A 19,877-nucleotide genomic window follows, 5' to 3' on the forward strand; every position below is an offset into this window, starting at 1 on the left:
TCACATGAAGAAAAGGTATCACTTTAGTAGATGGGGAGGAGTTGTATTCTGTTGTCCCAGAGGATTGGACCAGAACCAACAAGTTAAAATTAAACAAAAAGTCGTTTGGGCTAAACAGTAGGAAGAACCTCCTAATGGTTAGAGTGGTTCCTCAGTGGAACAGCCTTCCTCAGGAGGTGGTGGGTTTCCTTTGGAAGTTTTTAAGAGAGGCTAGATGGCCATCTGCCAGCCAAGCTTTTTCTATGGCTCTGTATGAACTTAGGAAGATTGTGAGAGGGAGGGCAGAAAGGGATGAGCCAGTGTTTGGCTCTTGTGTGACCCTTTCTTCTGTGCCCCACGTAACGCCAATCACCACTTTGGCATCAAGAAGAAAGTTTCCTGCAGGAGTCCTGGAGGCTTTTTGCCTTTCTCTGGCTATTGAGCACGGGTCACTGAGAGAGTGGGGGATGTAGCTGTGAATTTCCTGCATTGGCAGGTTAGACTAGATGACCCTTGGGGTTCGTTCCAACTCTGTGATTCTAAGGTCCACAGATCCTCACTGCAATGAGCATCTTGGCCTTCAGGCATTCAGGGTATAAAGAAGCCTTGCCAGAGACTCTGGAATGCTGCAGTCTACATGATCAGATAACACTGGACTGGCAAGCTGGACCAGCAGGCTAAGATCAGGTAGGTCCTTTTATCATTGTGGGACCCTCAGTCATGTTGCATAGGATGTCCTGCTAATATCCATTTCCTTGGAAGGACTGATTACATATTTTTGTAATAAAGGTAAAGGTAGTCCCCCTGTGCAAGCACCGAGTCATTACTGACCCATGGGGGGATGTCGCATCACAATGTTTTCTTGGCAGACTTTTTGTTACAGGGTGGTTTGCCATTGCCTTCCCCAGTCATCCACACTTCACCCCCAGGAACGTTGGTAAAATGAGTACCCAGGTTGAGTCAACCGTGAGCCGGCTACTTGAACCCAGCTCCCGCCAGGATCGAACTCAGCAGAGCTTGGGCTGCAGTACTGCAGCTTACCATTCTGCACCACGGGGCTCATCTTTTTGGTAATATCTATCTATTTATTTAAAATATTTCTATATTACCTTTCTGCCCAAATAGGATCCTCAAGGCAGTGAATATCAAACATGAAAACATTTCAGTGTTAAAAACATTTAAAATAAAGCGTGTGAATGTGTGTGTATAGTAATCCAATAAAACCATATAAACACCCAAAGCACCCAAAACCAGTGAGGAGGCCAGTTGGCAATATTATTATTATTATTATTCGATTTATAAACTGCCCATCCTCAGGGGCTCTGGGCGGTGAACAAGTTAAAATCAATAAAAACAAGAATAATTCTAAAATCAACATACAATAAACAATAATAAAATAAATTAACCAAATACATTAAGGTGCAGTGGTGGGGAGAACCCCACCCCCACCCCAAAGGTGGGAGGCCGACATGGCAAAGCCCCCTTCAATCACCGAATGCCTGGCGGAACAGCTCTGTCTTACAGGCCTGGCGGAACGATAATATGTCCCGCTGGGCCCGGGTCTCCATTGACAGAGCGTTCCACCAGGCTGGGGCCAGGACTGAAAAGACCCTGGCCCTGGTTGAAGCGAGGCGGGCTTCCTTAGGGCTGGGAACCACCAGTAAACATTTATCCTCTGATCGAAGCGGTCTCTGGGGAACATACAAGGAGAGGCGGTCCCGAAGATATGCAGGTCCTAACCTGCTCAGGGCTTTAAAGGTAAGAATCAACACCTTGAACCTGATCCGGAACTCAACCGAAAGCCAGTGCAGCTGGCGCAGGACAGGTGTGCTATGTGACTGGTAGGATATACCAGTCAGGACCTGCGCCGCTGCATTCTGGACCAGTTATAGTTTCCGGATCAGGCCCAGGGGTAGCCCAGCGTAGAGTGAGTTACAGTAATCTAGCCTGGAGGTGACTGTTGCATGGGTCACTGTAGCCAGGTCCTGGGGTGTCAGGTAAGGGGCAAGTTGCCTGATCTGATGGAGATACCACAAATTATGCAGTCTAGTTTCCCGCATTTAGGGAAATCGCAGGGGTCAGCACACCCGGAGTGTCAGTAACAGTCAGATTTAATATGAGGAAGCAAGCAGGCACACAGTGCTAACTTTACAGCAGCATCTGTTTATTTAGTTCTTCCCCATATCATCCCCACAACAACCCTGCGAGGTAGGTTAGGTAAAGGTGACTGGCCCAAGGTCACCCAGCCAGTTGTACAGCAGGCTGGGTATTTCAGCTCAGGTCTCCCAGATTTTTTTCTGGCATTCTAATCTCTGCACCAATCATTCTCACCCTCCTAAAAACAAGTTCTTGGATTCCCACCCTGCCCCAAGCTCCCTTTTGCTGCCAGCCACAGAACTTGAACCCAAGAAGCTTCCTCTTACAGAGTCAGACCATTGGTCTTTTTAGGCCAGCCGTGTCAACTCTGACCATCAGCAGCTCTCCAAGGTCTCAGGCAGAGATCTTTGTTATCTCCTCCTACATGGTCCTTTTAACTGGAGGTGTCTCTGAACTTTTGCATGCCAAACAGATGCTCTACCACTGAGCAACGCCCCTCCTGAAGCCACAGCCCCTTAGACACATCTCTCCTTCATAGGCTCCACTTATACTGCCAAACTCTTTTTCTTCACTCCTACCCAAGTAGTGTGTGTATGGTTACTAGCTAGTAGCCACTGGCCATCAGTGCTCATTCAATAAAGTATATTCTAGCTTTCAATGCTCATCCAAGAGATGCCTTTAGATATTTGCAATTTTAAAAGTTAGCAGAAAGGAAACCGAAAAGAAAAGGACTTTGCTTAATAAGGGCTTCTGATGATTTATCTACTGTGTGCTAAAATTAAAAAGGAGAGGTGGCTTGCTGGTAGTGAAGAAAGGCAGGTTTGGAGTCTTTGTTTGGTTTGATTTAGAGAAGGAAAACCGATCACTAGTTTGCCCTTAGCTCATGTTTGGCATCATTTAGGAAGCCTGAGCAAAATTGGGGCCATTGATTTTTTTTGTTTTGTGCAATTGCAGCCTGGGGGCTCCGTATTTTCATTAGCTGTGCCCTATGGAATCTCTGACCTCACATTACTGACTTCACAGAGGAGACTGGTGCTGAGCATTAGGTCTCCATGTCGTGAATGCATCTGCTAGTGACTCCCCAAAAGGGAATGACACAGTGCATGATCTCAGATCAGCACGCTGAAAACTTCTGGTGGTTGATGGAGCAAAGCTTTTTGTGAGCTATGTTAGAAATCACAAATTAAAGGAGACCCTGCACTCATTCCCTGCCTTTCATTTGTCACGGAGCCAAGCTAGTGAACATGGAGCGCCAGTGAACAGGGAGGAATACATGTGAGTCTGTTCACTTGCCGTTCAAGTGTCATTCATCACTTGTAGCTTGGCCCATGGAATAAGAGGAGGCAAGCTTAGGGGTCCCAGCACCTTTCATGGCCAGATCTGTACCTGCTTGGCTTCACCAAAGCTTTGTAATCTTCTGATGGGCCTCTTCTAGTCTACATTTGAAAAGAATCATTGGCACAGATGGCATTATATTTACAACTGTAAAATGGCAAAGGCACCAGAGCTGCATTCTAAGAGAAGAAATAAAGCAGAAAGAGCGGATGTGACAGCAGTGTGTAAAATTATGGGAGGACAAATAGAGATTATTTATTTACTTACTTATTTACAATATTTTCTGAAACTACTAAATGAAACTGGCAGACATGAAATTCACTATTAAGAGAAGATCTTTATGCAATGCATAATTTACAGGCTTCATTGTTACAAGTGGTTGTAATATTCATTCGTTTAGAGATGAATGGGAATTTGGATGAATGCAAATTTAGGATTTCAATCTCATCATAATTGTGATCAGGAGGGAAGGTTCAATATAGCCCGATCTCATCAGATTTTGGAAACTAAGCAGGGTTAGTACTGGTTAGGAGACCTCCAAAGAAGACTCTGTAGAGGAAGGCAATGGCAAACCACCTCTGCTTTCTGCTTGCCTCGAAAGCTTCTTGCCGGGCTCACCATAAATCAGTTGTGAGTTGATGGCGCATACATATAACTGTGGTCATTTTAACAACTCCTGTAACTTCTTATCCATTATAGTTATTACCCCCATACATTTCACCTTCCTGCCATTCAAGATCCCTTGAACCCTACTGGTCCCCCCTGCCCCCTTACAAAATTTCCTATATAAATTGACTACATAGCGAGGATCTGTTGGAAGAAGTGGGTTTGAGTCCACAAAAGCATATGCCGAAATAAAATGCTCCTAGTCTTTAAGGTAGCAGAAAAGTCCTGCTTATTTTTGCTGCCACAAACTAACACAACCACACCTTTGGGATTCTTTGCCCAGCTGCCCTCAAAATTGTTGGCAGAGTGCCAAACACAGCGATAGCCACCCGGTACTGTTTAAAGAGTAACATACTTGATAGTAAAGAGGAGAGATAGAGACAGGCATCTAGCGATCGAGCTGGCTAAGAGAGAGAGTCCGGAGAAGCAGCGGGATATTGCCTGAGAGTACCAAGCTGGAGACAGGTCAAGAAAATGACCCTCAATAGAAAAAAGAGATGCTGTCCTCACATCCCTATCTGGCGAATCCTTGCTGCCTCCTGTAGGGTAGGATCTTCTTCTCCTTGTCTTTGTACACCAGACATTGCTACGCCCAGCAAAAAAGCCCAGTCGGATCTCTCCTTGTTGGCCTTTGGGAGAATGGTGATGTCTGCATTGAGTCCCAGGAGGGGCCTGCTCTGAAAGATGCATTGCTTAGCCTGGGCCAACTGTCCAGGTTATTTTTACAGTTGCTTTTTTTTACGTTGTATGTTTTTAACTTGGTGGGGGTGAGACTGCTGTACATTTAAGTGCCGGGATTGCATTTTTGCATTGATTCTTGGATTGTGTATCTTAGTGGGGCTTTATAGTATCACTGATGTTTCTCCTATAGTTGGGAATATTTTACATTTAGCCTCTTGTGTTTTCACAGTACTTAATAATGGAACCTTTGAAATTCAAATCAAATACCTTTAATGGCATACAAGGATCTAAGACAACAAACAAGTCACTATAAAATTACATAAAATATCAGAAGGCAATATATTTATACAAAGCTTGTATGAATCTTAAGCATACCCACTAAAAACTCCTTAACCATTCTAGAAATCACTGTATCATTATCCTTCACCAGAAAATGATAAAAAGATAGATTGTTCTGGTGTTCAATATGTATTGGCAGCCTCTCAAACAGCATTCTTTGCAACTTATCATATAAATGGCATTCCAACATTATATGGTGGATGGTATCTGGGCAGTTGGATCCACACAATGTCTTCCTGAAAAGGGGACTCACTGGTATCTCCCCTGAAGGACACTGGAGGGAAAGGCATTTAGCCTGGCCAACGTAAAGGCCCTATGACAGCCGGGGGTCTCAAGATCATAAAAGTACTGCGGAATTCTGTCAACATACGTAGTCACTCCTAACGCATCTGAGGAGCAAACAAAAGGTTGGGCTGGAAATAATTTCTGTTGCTCCCCATCTAGTAAATGCTGCTTAACACAATTAAGGATATAGGCCTCATCAGACATAAATAAGGCATCCACTGTCAGTCTCATATGCTTAAATTTACTCAGTATGCCCGCTGACCACGCCCAGGAATATTGATCCCTTTTCAAATGGGTTCATAGACTAGAAGGCGCGGCTCTAAAATTTTGAGCCAAAATTTAAAGGTAGTAATCCATGCCCTTGTCTCAATCAAAGATTGACCCAATTCAGCACACAAAGCTAAATAAGAAACACAAAATTTGGGACACCCAAAATTTGCCTAAAGAAAACTTTGAAATCATAGAAGGATATCTTGGACTTACCGGTTGCCTGAGACAAACAATAGAGATAGGGTTGCCAATGCCTGGTTTGGAAATTCCTGGAGATTCAGAGGTGGAGGATTTTGGGAAGATGAGGGAGCCCCATGCGGATGAGATGACATGTTTCTGTGTTCCAAAATTGTCATTTTCTCCCAGGGAACTGATGTGATCTCTGTAGTCCGGAGATAAGTTTTAATTCCTCTAGGCTGGCAACCTAAGTAGAGGACAACCATTACTTACATCATGCCCTGCTTGAGAATACACCAAGAAACATCTACGGTACAGAGTGTCTCCCTTGAATTTCATGGCCTTTCCCCCCTCTATATAGTCCAAATGTCTTTCAGCTGAAGATACACCATGCTTATAATTTTTTGCATGTAAATAAATTTGTGTGTTTTATTTCTGCTGGTTAATATAGAGGTTTTGACTATTGGTTACTGTGGTTTTAAATGCAGTTCTCTGAAGTAAGAAGGAAGGGCGCTTGATAGGTGAATGGAGTGTGCTGTGACTAGATGGTGGCTGTGCCCTCTGGGGCAGAGGGAGGTGCAGTTTTTAGTCAGAGTGCTGAGAGAAAAGTGTTTATTCTGTCAAGTTCAGTGTATCTGTGTGGAGTTCTGAGAAATTCTGTCTAGGTTTCACACACAGGGCAAACTCCGTGCGAGCCTGAGTCAGTCTGTGTCCATTTATTTATTTAATTCAGGCAAGCTGTGTGAATCTATGTCGGAGAGGAGTGTTTGTTCTGTTAGTGAAGATCTGTGTGGAGAAATTAGTCTTTCTGACTGGGCCTGTGAATATACCTTTAAGATTATATGGCTATTTTGAAACCATCAAGCTTATAAACCTATTCAAAAATCAGTACTCAGCAATCATCATGCTTATGTACTTAAGTAAATTCTATTTTTAATTAAACAAAAAAGTATCCTTTTTTTTTTACTTCACAGCCACCCCCCATGTACTAACCCTTCTGTCACACCACTGTCTATAACAAGCTTTCCTAAAATACCAGTTAAACAGAAGAGATCTAAAGCAAAAAACTTTAATGGCAGCAAAATCCTTTTTGGGAAGCAGCAATATATAGGTCACATAAACATGGCCAAACATGGTATTAGCAATGGGATTCAAACGCCAAAGAGAAGGTGTTCCAGGCATCCTGGGTAAAGCAGGGAACACCTGAAGCTCTCTCTGTGTGTAGAAAGACAGGAGTGTTGGTTGTGTGACCAGAGCCCTCCTGAGGTAAAAGTTTAAGGTAATGTAAGGAGCTGTAATTATGGTCCAAAGGCAAGGCAGGTTTAAAAACAACAACAAAATAATTACAGTTCCTATGATATAATGGGATCGATAATACTGTTTCAGATATTCAACTGTTGTTAGAGTAGTCTGGGGACAGGCCATGCGCCGATATCTCTGCCTTGAAGGTTGGCACGGAATGTCTGAATGGAAAAGCGCTGCGTTTGAAATGATGGAAGGGATATTGACATTTGTTCCTGGAAGGCGAATGCATTCACACAGGCAAGCTGCACCTCCATGCTGCTGCAGTCATCAGGTGTTGTCTGTCACACAAGTGTGAACTGGCTAGTCTGGATGTCTCTTGAAGTCTGAAGTGGAGGGCATTTGGGATGGAGCCTGCAAGGAGATCCCATCTTGACCTGCCTCCCAATCATTTAGAGTCTTCTTTGAGAATGAAAATAATGGCTCCAGATGACTGGAATTAATCCCTGGAATAAATATCTAGATTATTAGGACTGAGGTTGTTTCAAATGCAGGATGCATTTTATGTCCAGTGGGGAGTCAGTCCATGGTATCACGCAGCGGTTTTCCCTTTGCACACCCACTCACATAATTTAGAGCAACCCTTATAGAGCAGCCGGCAGGGTGCATTATCTACAGCAGAAGCTGCTAAAAGCTGGGCTGCAGCCAGCCACAAACTTCCCCAGGCAGAGGCAGCTGCAACAGGCAAATGGAGAGGCCGAACTTTGGAAGGCAGGCTGCTCTGGGACCTTCCACTCCCCTTCTCCTGGCCCTGCCAGTAGTGGCTGCATTCGAGGGCTCTGTGATGCTGGAGTCTCTTGAGGATATTGACCTGGAGCAAAGCCAGGGGAATGACTCTGCAGCCCACCCGGTCTTCTTCTCCCTGGACTACCAGCATGTCCAGGTGCCATTCGAAATAACCTTGTGGATCATGCTGGCATCTCTGGCTAAAATAGGTATGCTCCAATCTTTGCTGCTCCAGAGACAGGGACTCCAGTGGATGGTGCAATTTCTAAAGGGTGGCTTGGGGCAATATACATTTCATGGATGATGAGTCCACATCAGCTACTTTGTATAGTTTCTCTTTTTATTCTATAGCTTTTACAGTTGTTGACAGCTGTGTTTTAATTTTTATATCTTGTTTGGAAGATTGGGAGCCACAACCACATTGGGCATTTTTTCATGGAGGGTTGGCCAATAAATATTTTCAATAGATAAGGGTTTTCAAATCAATAATAGTTTTCATTGTAACCATTATTATTTCTAGATCACTTGGAAAGCAAACTGTACCATCAGTGGAGTTAGCCGTGTTAGTCTGTAGTTGCAAAATGGTAAAGAGTCCAGTTGCACCTTTAAGACTAGCCAACTTTATTGTTGCATAAGCTTTTGAGAGTTACAGCTCTCTTCGTCAGATACATGGAACCATACTGGACTCTTTACTATTGTACAATCAGTAAAACTAAAGCCATGATATTCTGAGACAGTGTACCACTAAATGCTGGAGACAAGCCACAAAGGGAAGGCTGTTGGCTTTGTGCCACGTTTCAAAGCTTTCCAAAGGCTTCTTTCTCTGTTGGACTGAGATGGACATTTGATCCGATCTTGCCACACTCTTCTTATGCTCTTGTGGACCTTGTGCTGGAGGTGGGATGGCTAGGTTGATCTAAAGCAAATATTCTGTAAAATGCCCAACTGGATACCCTCTCTTCTCTTCTGAGCTAAGCCAGGCTTAATTTTAGAAGCCGCTTTTAAAGCCCTGTACTGTGTGTAATTATTAAACATGATTATCAGAATTTTTTCTGATGCTTCTTTAAATTTTATGTGTGCTATTATACTATATGAATCCGTTGTTGTTGTTACATGTGGGCCTCCTTATGATCTTTTGAATCAAAAGGCAGGCTGCAGTCTGAAAAATACTTTTTTAAAAGGGCACATTTCTTTAAATGCTCATTTGACATTTTCTCTTATCCTTGCAAAAAAGCTGGCAAGGTTGGCTGTTGCTAGCGCTGCTATGGGAAGGGTACAGCATTCTAGGGATTTTGCAAATACTCTGCGTTGGTTTACAACGGCAAACAATGTTGTCGTTGTGAAAGGTGTCATTCTACTTCCACTGCTGAGAAAGGCAATACCCCAGGAAAGTGAAAAGAGCTCCGGCTGTAGATTTATAATAAGCCATGATAGCATTTGTTCTTTGGGTTAAAGATAACACAAGAAAATCCTAGCTGTCCAAGAACTGGTTCAGAATCAGAACGCTTACTTTTTTCCTATGGAACCCAGGGCTCTTCAGTCTCAGTATTGATTGACATGCTTAGGATGGGCAGTAGCAGTTTATTAGACTGTATACCTCCTGCTGTGCATGAGCGGGGATGTACCCGTTCCCTGCTCAGCTTTGACGGCCCTGGGGGGTGGGGGAAGAGCTGTACCCTGAAGATCCATCTACTAGCTCATTTTAAAAAGGTATCTCAAGAAGTTCAGACAGAAAAAAAAGGAGTGCTGAGATGGGGACCAGAAGAAAGTGCTAGATCAAGTACTAGAGTTACCATGTAAGCCTTTGAAGCTGCCACTCTGTGAGTACACAGGGGGCCCTAATCATTGCACTTAAAAGCCACCCTCTTCCATTGCCATATCTTCCCTTTCAGAGTCATAAAATAGCCCTGTCTTTCCAATGAGGCTGCAAAGATTTTTCTTATCCATTATTCAGATGCGCAAATTAGCTGTCCGCCTTGGCCAGATGTACCAAGGGTGGCTTTCAGAAGGTTGTATTGACATTTTCCGCTCATTTGAGGCATGAATGATCAGCATGTGTTAAAAATGGAATCTTTTATAATTAATAAGCCTTTCTTTGATTATGAGCCCTTGAAAGCTTGCTGGAAACATGGACAATCAACAGAGCTTTAAAAAAAAAAACACGCTGAAAAGTCTCAACCCTTGAAAAGATGATGCTGAGCTAGCCATATTGCCATCAAGGTATTTAATGACAATGTAAATGCTGGTAGCTTTTTAGACACACTGGCTGGGATCCAAAGACCTCGGGTGTGCTCAGATGGGGTTGCCTACCCTGCCTACACACCCAGACACAAACTATTATGTTACGTTGCACTGCACTGCACTGCACTATATATTATATTATATTATATTATATTATATTATATTATATTATATTATATTATATTATATTATATTATATTATATTATATTATATTATATTATATTACTGGACTAGCTTTTTTGTCTTAAATGTCCTCCTGAGAAATAGACATTTAACAAATGAAGATTTCCCAGGCATGCAGATAAATGATAACAAAAATCGCCCCTGCTTAGATTGCTGTCAACATATGGCAACGCTATTCCCGGTGTGGGTTGTGATCTTTTTTTGAGCAGTAGACTCTCTCTCCATGCAGGGATGGAAATCTAATTCAAGAAAAAGATAGGCCCCCTCTGATGATACAAGATTATGACTATTGTTACGTCCCTTTACTTTCGCTAGGGTAGATTTTGCCTTTAATCTTTCCCTTACACCCTCTGGGTAGTTTGCTGCCACCAGGAATATTCCAAGATATTTTATTTAAGGTTTCCCTTTAGAAACATGCCTAAGCGTCAGGCTCCTTCGTGGTTCTATGTGGCTCTGAGGATAGGAATAGGTTATAGCAATGACAGCTACTCTGGGATATAACAAAAAAACCCACGTATTTTTTCAAGAAGCGCATCGGTTTCATAAAAGTAGTTCTCTTAAAGTTACTTCATTTAAACTCATTCATACAGATCTCTTCTAAGGCTTCACACACAGTTAGCCTCTTTCTCTGACTCAATATTTCTCACAGACGTGCTTAAAGTTATTCAGGCTGCACACAGCTTGCCTGCTTTCTCTAGACTCAATATTTCTCTCACAGAAATGCTTAAAACTCCTCAGGCAGCACACAGCTGACCTCTCTTTCCCTGACTGAGTGTCCTTTCACAAACATGCTCAGTTCAGGTTCCACACAGGTTATATTTCTCTCATAAATACTTCAACATACTCAGGCAGCACACAGCCAGCCTGCCTTCTTCTGACTCAAACTTTGCTCTCTCTCTCTCTCTCTCTCAGTCTAAACTGCATTCACTCTGCCCACCCTCTCAGTCATCAACCAATCATATCACTCACTCATCCCTCTCCTTCACCCCCCACTCTTCACCGATCTCACACCAAGCATTTAAAGACACATGCACACATTTACTTGAAATCATTACAAATCCCCTCCCCTTGTCCTTAAGCGGAACACATGTCTTTTTCAGAAGAGTTGTGTGCAGCTTCCTCTGGCTTAGGGAATGTTTTATTGTCTCTGCAGTTCCGGTTAAGTCCATTTCTCACTCTTCTTGTGGTTTTTGGTTTAAAGTCTTGCGTTTCTTTATCCTGCATTCCTCCTCTGCTTGGGTATCAGCTTACTCTCTGGGATGTTTCACAGCTGGGCTGAGGTCATCTCGGCTTTGGCCTTGTCTACTAGGTCGTTGTTTGCTTCTTCTGGTTGTTTCTCTATCAATATTCTGTTCTTTTCTAAACAGTCTATTTCTTGATGTATTGTCGAAGGCTTTCACGGCCGGAGAACGATGGTTGTTGTGGGTTTTCCGGGCTGTATTGCCGTGGTCTTGGCATTGTAGTTCCTGACGTTTCGCCAGCAGCTGTGGCTGGCATCTTCAGAGGTGTAGCACCAAAAGACAGAGATCTCTCAGTGTCACAGTGTGGAAAAGGTGTTGGCAGGTCATTTGTATCTACTCAGGAGGGGTGGGGTTGAGCTCAGTCATCCTGTAAGAGTTTCCCAGGGTGTGGAATGCTAATGGCGGGAGGCTTCACTGTATCCTGAGGATGTTCTTTTGCATATGGATTGGTGCTTGATGTGCTAATCTTCTCTGCAGGGCTATTGTCGGGTGTAGAGTGTTTTGTTAGCCTGGTGTTTTTCAGAACTGGAAACCATGCTCTGTTCATTCTTAAGGTTTCTTCTTTCCTGTTGAAGTTTTGCTTATGCTTGTGAATTTCAATGGCTTCCCTGTGCAGTCTGACAAAGTAGTTGGAAGTGTTGTCCAGTATTTTGGTGTCCTGGAATAAGATACTGTGCCCTGTTTGAGTTAGGCTATGTTCAGCCACTGCTGATTTTTCAGGTTGTCCAAGTCTGCAGTGTCTTTCATGTTCTTTTATTCTTGTCTGGATGCTACGCTTTGTGGTCCCGATGTAAACTTGTCCACAGCTGCAGGGTATATGGTATACTCCTGCAGAGGTGAGGGGTTTACTGGAGGTTTCATTTGAGTTTGTTGAGTTTTTCGGGTCTCTAGTAGCTTCTTCATGCTGATCATCTGAATCAGTTCTAGTGACCTTCCTTACATGCTCAAGCATTGTTTGCTTGGGTTGGTTCTTTAGACATTTGTAAGCTAAATGCCCTTTCAGACCACATACAAAACATCTTCAATCATTCCAGTATCCATCTTGGTTTCTTTCTATATTTTTATCCTTACTTTTTATAATCTCAGCTCTCTCATATGTTCCTTTGCTTTCCCCCTCTTGTCCTTTACTTGGTTTAAACTCTGGTTTATAAGAATAGTCTTTTGAAATCCACTTATCAAAATAGTTTGTCAGTTTGGCACTAAAAGACTTAAATGACTTCTCTTTCTGAGGTACAAGGCTTCTAAACTTCTTTCTGAAGTAATCAGCACCTAGCCTAAATCTGTCATATACTGCCTGTTTGTATTCAGCATAAACAACAGGTTTATCTGAGGGAAATGTGTTGTAGATCTCAGCTAATTCCCCTCTAATTAAGCTGGGTAAATACTTCATATATTGGGTCTCTGGTATCCCCCAGTTCTGAGCAAATCTTTCAAAAGTGGACAGGAAAATTTGTGGATCTTCTCCTGACACATACACCATAAAATCTTTTGGGGTAACTCGAGGTAAATCAGCTCTGGGTTCAGAGTTTCCCTCCTTTTTGTCCCCATTCTTAAGTCTCTCTCTTTCTAATTGTAATCTTTCTGCTTCCAAACTGGTTTGTCTTTCCATCTCTTGAACTCTTTCCACTTTTCCCTCTCAAGCTGTTTTTATTCTATTTCAGCTTCCCTTTCAAACTGTTTTTGTTCTATTTTTCGAGTTCTAAGTTCTGCTTCAATTTTCCCCATTCAAGCTGTTTTTGTTCTGCTTCAACTTTCAACTTTTCCTTTTCAAGCTGCTTTTGTTCATTCCACTTTCCCATCTCAAACTGTTTTTGTTCCCTCAAAAACTCTAAATATTCTGGACTAGGGTTGTACATTCCCTCAAGGTTTCTCTCCTCTGCAGTTCTGCTAGGCTCCACACTGCTTTGTATCAGTATAACTCTCAGTTCTTCTACACTTTTCCCCTCATGAGGTAAATTTAACTCATTACACTTCTGAATCAGAGCCTCCTTTTTCATCCCTATAAACTCTGCCGTTTTCTCTCTTTTACTTGTATTTCCTGCTACAATTTTACTAAAATCCAGCAGATTATGTTCTCATAAATCCTACTAGTTCTTCTGTGTCTTTCCTTTATAACAGTTCTGTATTCCTCACAGAATTTAACTGAACACTCTGTCTCTTTGGCTATCTGTCCCTTCAGAATGCCTTTCTCTTAGAATGTTCCCTCCTCCCAGGCTATTATATCCCACTTAAAATATTTTCTCCTCCTCAGGATGTTTGAAATCCCACCACTAAGCCTCCACTTGTTACGACCCTTACTTTTTCTTGGGTAGTTTTTTTCCTTTAATCTTTCCCTTAACACCCTCTGGGTAGTTTGCTGCCATCAGGAATATTATATTCCATGACATTTTATTTAAGGTTTCCCTTTAGAAACATGCCTAAGCGTCAGGCTCCTTTGTGATTCTATGTGGCCCTGAGGATAGGAATGGGATATAGCAATGACAGCTACTCTGGGATATAACAAAAAAAAACCCTTTTATTTTTTCAAGAAGCGTATTGGTTTCCTAAAAGTAGTTCTCGGTTCTTAAAGTTACTTCATTAAACTCATTCATACAGATCTCTTCTAAGGCTTCACACACAGCCCCTTTCTCTGACTCAATATTTCTCACAGACGTGCTTAAAGTTATTCAGGCTGCACACAGCTTGCCTGCTTTCTCTAGACTCAATATTTCTCTCACAGAAATGCTTAAAACTCCTCAGGCAGCACACAGCCGACCTCTCTTTCCCTGACTGAGTGTCCTTTCACAAACATGCTCAGTTCAGGTTCCACACAGGTTATATTTCTCTCATAAATACTTCAACATACTCAGGCAGCACACAGCCAGCCTGCCTTCTTCTGACTCAAATTTTGCTCTCTCTCTCTCTCAGTCTAAACTGCCTTCACTCCACCCACCCTCTCAGTCATCAAGCAATCATCTCACTCACTCATCCCTCTCCTTCACCCCCCACTCTTCACCGATCTCACACCAAGCATTTAAAGATACATGCACACATTTACATGAAATAATTACAACTATATTTTCATTAAAATTAAAAAGAAACCTAAAGTTTAATTTTTCTAAATGTTTCTGTGGTTTTCTATTAATCTAAGTAAAAGGTTAAATATTGGGAACTTTGCACAAGAAAAAGGTGAAACAACACCCAAGGTCGTAGGCTTAGCCTGCACAGAATGGCACCCCTTGCTGCCATAACCCAGCAAAATGGTTTGTTATGGTCAGGGGTCATTTGTAGAAAAAGAGCTGGAGGATCTCATTAGCATAATTCATTAGCATAACTCATTAGCATATGCCATGCCTCTTGCCATCACCGGAAGTGTGTCATTCATATAACTGATTTGCATAGGCCACAAACCCCTGACATCACCTATTCTGGCTCTTTTGGACCCAATCCTGGCCATTCAGGACCGAAATTGGGCCCAAAATGGCAAAAAGGAGCTTAAAATGGCTGAAAAGGGACACAAAATGGTCAGGATCTGGTTGCTGCTGAGTGGGAGAGTGATCCACCACTTGTCAGAGGCCCAATCCAGGCCGTTTTGGTCCCAATCCAGGCCAAAATCGGCCCAAAATGGCTGAGGCAGGTGGGTGGGGCCACCTGACATGTGACCTCTTTGGGGAACTGCCGGAACTGCATTCCTGTGTGTTCCCCCTCAAAATGAGCCCTGGTTATGGTTCACGAAAGGCTACTATTTGAAAACCCACTCCAGGCAGGTTTTACTAGTGCCACTGTTCTGTTGGAACTTAGAACTGCTGTTAGAACACAGGGGATTGCGGGGAGGGGGACAAACTTTTAGATGGATTAAGATGCGGGTATGCCATTTACACAGGAGGGAAAACAGCAGTTCCGTAAGGGCTGTTTCAGGTTGCGAAAATGGTGCGGGGAGTACTAATCCCCCTTTCCCCACATGCTGCAGTCTTGATCTGAGTCAGGTTAGCATGCCTCTGGGAAGAATGGAACTCCAGAACACATTGCTCAAAGCAACCCTAAGAAAACGTGGGGAAAACGCAATGTGTAGTTAGGCCCTTTGAGGCGAAATTTGAACTTGGGACCTCCTGCTTATGCCGTTCTTATGGGTCTGGTAGGATTCAGGTGTTGCATTCTTTCAGAAGGTGGTTACGGTGATTGGAACACCATTCCAATGAGGAGTCCGAAGAGGCTGAGGTTTTTCTGTTGAGAAAAAAGACAATGAAAAGGGTGCGCGATAGAGATTGGTACTGTTATGCATGGGGTGGAGAAAGTGGACAGGGAGAACCTTTTCTGCCTCTGTCATAATACTTAAATTCAAGGGCATCCAATCAAATTGATGGGCAATAGATTCAGGATGGACGAAAGGAAGCACTTCTTCATTTAAGTACTGAAATTGTGAATACAGTGATGGCCTGTAGTATAGATGACTTAAAAAGGGGATGGAACAGATTCATTGAGGAGAGGTCTACTAGCCAGGATGACTAAAGAGAGCCTCCACGTTCAGAGGCAGTAAACCTTAGAATACCAGTGCTAGGAGGCAACATCAGTGGACGGCCTCTATGCGTTGTTGGTCCTCCAGGGCAACTGGCTGGCCCCAGTGTAAAACAGCGCACTGGGCTAGATGGACCATTGGTCTGATCCAATAGGGCACCACTTATGTTCTTATAACAGTGTTGACTTTTGGCCTTGGCAGGTTTCCATCTGTTTGAAAAACTACCCTCAGTGGTACCCGAAAGCTGCCTGTTGATCTTTGTAGGGCTGATCATGGGAGGGATCATCTACGGACTAAACGACAAGTCCCCTCCGGTCATGGACAGTGATATCTTCTTCCTCTACCTCCTGCCGCCCATTGTCCTGGATGCAGGCTATTTCATGCCGAGTCGCCCTTTCTTCGAGAACATTGGGACAATCCTCTTGTATGCTGTGGTGGGAACGATATGGAACGTCTTTGGCATTGGCTTCTCACTGTATGGGATATGCCAAGTGGAAATCTTCCAGCTGCATGATATATCACTACTCCACAATCTCTGGTTTAGTAGCCTGATTGCTGCTGTGGACCCCGTCGCTGTGCTGTCGGTGTTTGAAGAGATACATGTCAATGAAAAGCTTCATATTTTGGTTTTCGGAGAATCTCTCCTCAATGATGCTGTGACAGTTGTGAGTACATTTTCTTGAGGGCTTTAATTTATGAAGCTGCTTGATACGGAATTAAAACATTGGCCTCTCTAAGGTCTTAGGCAGAGAAAGTTCTTTCTGGGTGAGTTACAGTTGTGGCTAGTAGTTTTCATCTACCAGAGGAGCCCTGTTTGGAGGTGCCTGCCAATGGCAGGCAATCTCCTAGCAATTCATACCTCTGCCTGCCAATCACCTGCTGATTGGTCCAAAGAGGCAGGCCAGAGAAACGAACTTTTGCGCACCCATGTCCCTGGCCAATGATGTCATTTCCTGTGCGACCCAGAAGCGATGGCATTGCACCAGGGACAGTTCTTTAACAGTTGCCCCAAAACATAGAAAAAATGTGCTGCAAGTGATATCATCAGCCAGGGCTGTAGGTAGGGTTATCAGCCTCCAGGTAGTGGCTGGAGATCTCCCGGAATTACAACTGGTCTCCAGGCCACAGGGATCAGTTCACCAGGAGAAAATGGCTACTTTGGGGGGTGGACTCTATGGAATTATGCCATGCCAAGGTCCTTTCCCTCCCCAAACCCCTTTCTCCAGGTTTCTCCAGGTTTCACCCCCTAGATCTCCAGGAATTTCCCAACTTGGAGCTGGCAACCCTAGCTGTAGGCATAATGCCACAAGTAACCCTCACCTCCCACTGGTTGCCAGGGGGTCCTGGCAATCCTACATAAATCCCCTTTTATCTGGCTGGGCACCTAAACTCTGAATAGCTACACAATGTATAGAAATCGAACATGGGGAAGGGGGTTACTGAAGGGAAAAAAATCTCTGCCTGTTATATTTTAATATCTAACTATCAATTGTTTATCTGTCTACAAGGAGTTCAGCGAAACATGCAAAGTTCTCTCATCAATTTACGTTCCTATGATGTAGGTGAAGCTGAGAATAAGTGACTAAGCAAGGTCATTCAGTGAGCTTTATGGCTTTGAATTTGGGTTTCTAATCCTAGACTAAGGCTCTCACCACAAGATCACATTTACTTGGTCTGTGAGTAACATTTTTGAAGGTGTTCAAAGTGTTTCCCATAGTAGTCCTTAGAACAGCCCTGTGCGGCAAGACTTCACACCTTATTCTCTAAACTGCTATACTTCACTGGTTGTTAACAAGGGGAACTCATTGATAAAGGCCCAAGCAGGAATAAAATTCAAAAAGAGAGTCTGAATTTCTCACATATCCTGCCACATTGTGGTCATGCCTGGTAATGACTTCTTTCCTGGTCTTCATTTTTTTTCATTGCTGTTTGTTTTCCAGGTTTTGTACAAGCTGTTTCGATCCTATGCTGAAATGCCATCTATCAAAATGGTGGATGCGTTTGCAGGAATTGGGAAATTTTTTGTGGTTGGGATAGGTGGAGTTTTAGTTGGCCTCCTCTTTGGCATGATAGCTGCCTTTACCACGCGCTTCACCAAGAACATCCGCGTGATCGAGCCCCTTTTCGTCTTCCTCTACAGCTACCTCTCTTATCTCACAGCAGAAATGTTCCACCTCTCGGGTATTGTGGCGTAAGTAAATTAGAGGATAATTAAGGCAGCTATCTTAATGCTCCATAGAACTGGGCCTAAGATGCAAGGATTGAGAAGGTATCTGCACCAAGATTATGCAGGAGAAAAAAAATTGTTTACTGAGGCAAACAAAGTATAAAAGCTTTGGAAAATTAGCTCAGGGACAAAAAAAATCACATTCCTAGGGTCTGTATAATTAGGCAGAAATGAAGACGTACATTTATTCAAACACAATCATTATCACATAATAATCTGAGGCTCGGATAGACAAAGAAATGGGACTTATAGCTGAGATGTTTTGCCTTTTCTAAGCTTGCTCATTTTTTCAGTTGTGAGTTGCAAAGCCCCAGGTAGCCGCTGACGACTGAAAGACTCACAGTTGCAGGAGATTTGTGATCCATCTTGAATAATGTGTAAACAGGAACTGCAATGCACATCTGGTGATTCTAGTCTGTGTCCCCATGCTTAATGCCCCATGCTTAATGCCCAGATACTGGAATGAAAGTCCCAAATGAGTTTCTTACACTTGTGCGCCCAGATGTGACGTTCACAGTGTCATAACTGAGGATCCAGCCTATTCTCTTTAATCTTCCTGTATTACTAAAAAGACCCCCTCCCCGAACCACAAAGTACTGCACTGCATGGCCTTCTTTTCTCTTTCAGAATCATTGCTTGTGCGATGGGCATGAAGCGTTATGTGGAGGCCAACATCTCTCTGAAGTCCCACACAACCATTAAATATTTCATGAAAATGTGGAGCAGCGTCAGCGACACCCTCATATTTATCTTCCTCGGCGTCTCCACCATCGGTGACAACCATGAATGGAGCTGGCCGTACATTTGCTTCACCGTCGTTTTCTGCCTTCTTTGGAGAGCACTAGGTATTAAGAACGGGGAAAGATCTCCTTTGGGCAAGTTGCCAAATAAATAGATACATAAATAAATAAAAAATAAATGTTCACCCTTAGTTGGGTATGGAAAACTGTTGGGAGTCACTAGATAAGGGAGTGGGGAAAGGATGGGGAAAATGTAATGGGGTGGAAAATGATAACGATTACCATGTTTATGTTTGTTAACCCATCCAATAAAATTTTTTGAAAAATAAATAAATAAATGTTCACCCTCCAAGCTGAAGGCTAACTGACCTGCATGATGCAGATTAAAATTATGCTAATATTTTCCTGCTTTTTAGAAACACTGTTTTACACTGTGGGATAAGCTTCACTGGCAATTTCACACTTCTGTAAAAAAAACTATTAAACAGTCAGCATTCGAGTCTTAGGGGAGCATGATTATTCCGCCTGATATTTCAGTTGAATCCTTTCTAGGGGAACAAATATTTGTAGGGACTTACATGCCAAGGCTATATCTAGATCTTGTTTACCTGTGTTAATCCAGGTAAATACATTGTGCTGCTGTTGAACCCTCAGAAATGATAACCCAGAGACAGAGTTTCTTGGTGGTGGCTCCGCATCTTTGGAATGCCTTTTCTCTTGAGGTTCCTCTGCTGCCTCCCTGGTTTTTTAGCAGAAGACTAAAGTCTTTTAATTAAAGTGATTTCCCATCTGTTTCATGAGGGCATAACCAGACAATATGCTGGGTTAGGGTTTTATGGTATGACTACAATCAGGGCTTTTTTTCTGGGAAAAGAGGTGGTGGAACTCAAGG

At 43.1% G+C, this 19,877-nt stretch overlaps 1 protein-coding gene across 1 annotated transcript in view; it reads left to right on the top strand.

Annotated features, from left to right (window-relative positions):
- Positions 1-921: 921 nt before the first annotated feature.
- Positions 922-19,877, top strand: part of LOC129340916 (sodium/hydrogen exchanger 2-like) — a 48,967-nt gene continuing 30,011 nt past the window's right edge. Inside the window, exons 1-6 of the mRNA XM_054995813.1 lie at positions 922-945; positions 2,326-2,398; positions 7,986-8,066; positions 16,220-16,683; positions 17,959-18,209; positions 18,873-19,090. Of these exons, the coding sequence (XP_054851788.1) occupies positions 922-945; positions 2,326-2,398; positions 7,986-8,066; positions 16,220-16,683; positions 17,959-18,209; positions 18,873-19,090 (1,111 nt within the window). The remainder of the gene's footprint in view (positions 946-2,325; positions 2,399-7,985; positions 8,067-16,219; positions 16,684-17,958; positions 18,210-18,872; positions 19,091-19,877) is intronic.

Source organism: Eublepharis macularius, chromosome 13 (genome assembly GCF_028583425.1).
Source record: "Eublepharis macularius isolate TG4126 chromosome 13, MPM_Emac_v1.0, whole genome shotgun sequence".
NCBI classification, from domain to species: Eukaryota; Metazoa; Chordata; class Lepidosauria; order Squamata; family Eublepharidae; genus Eublepharis; species Eublepharis macularius.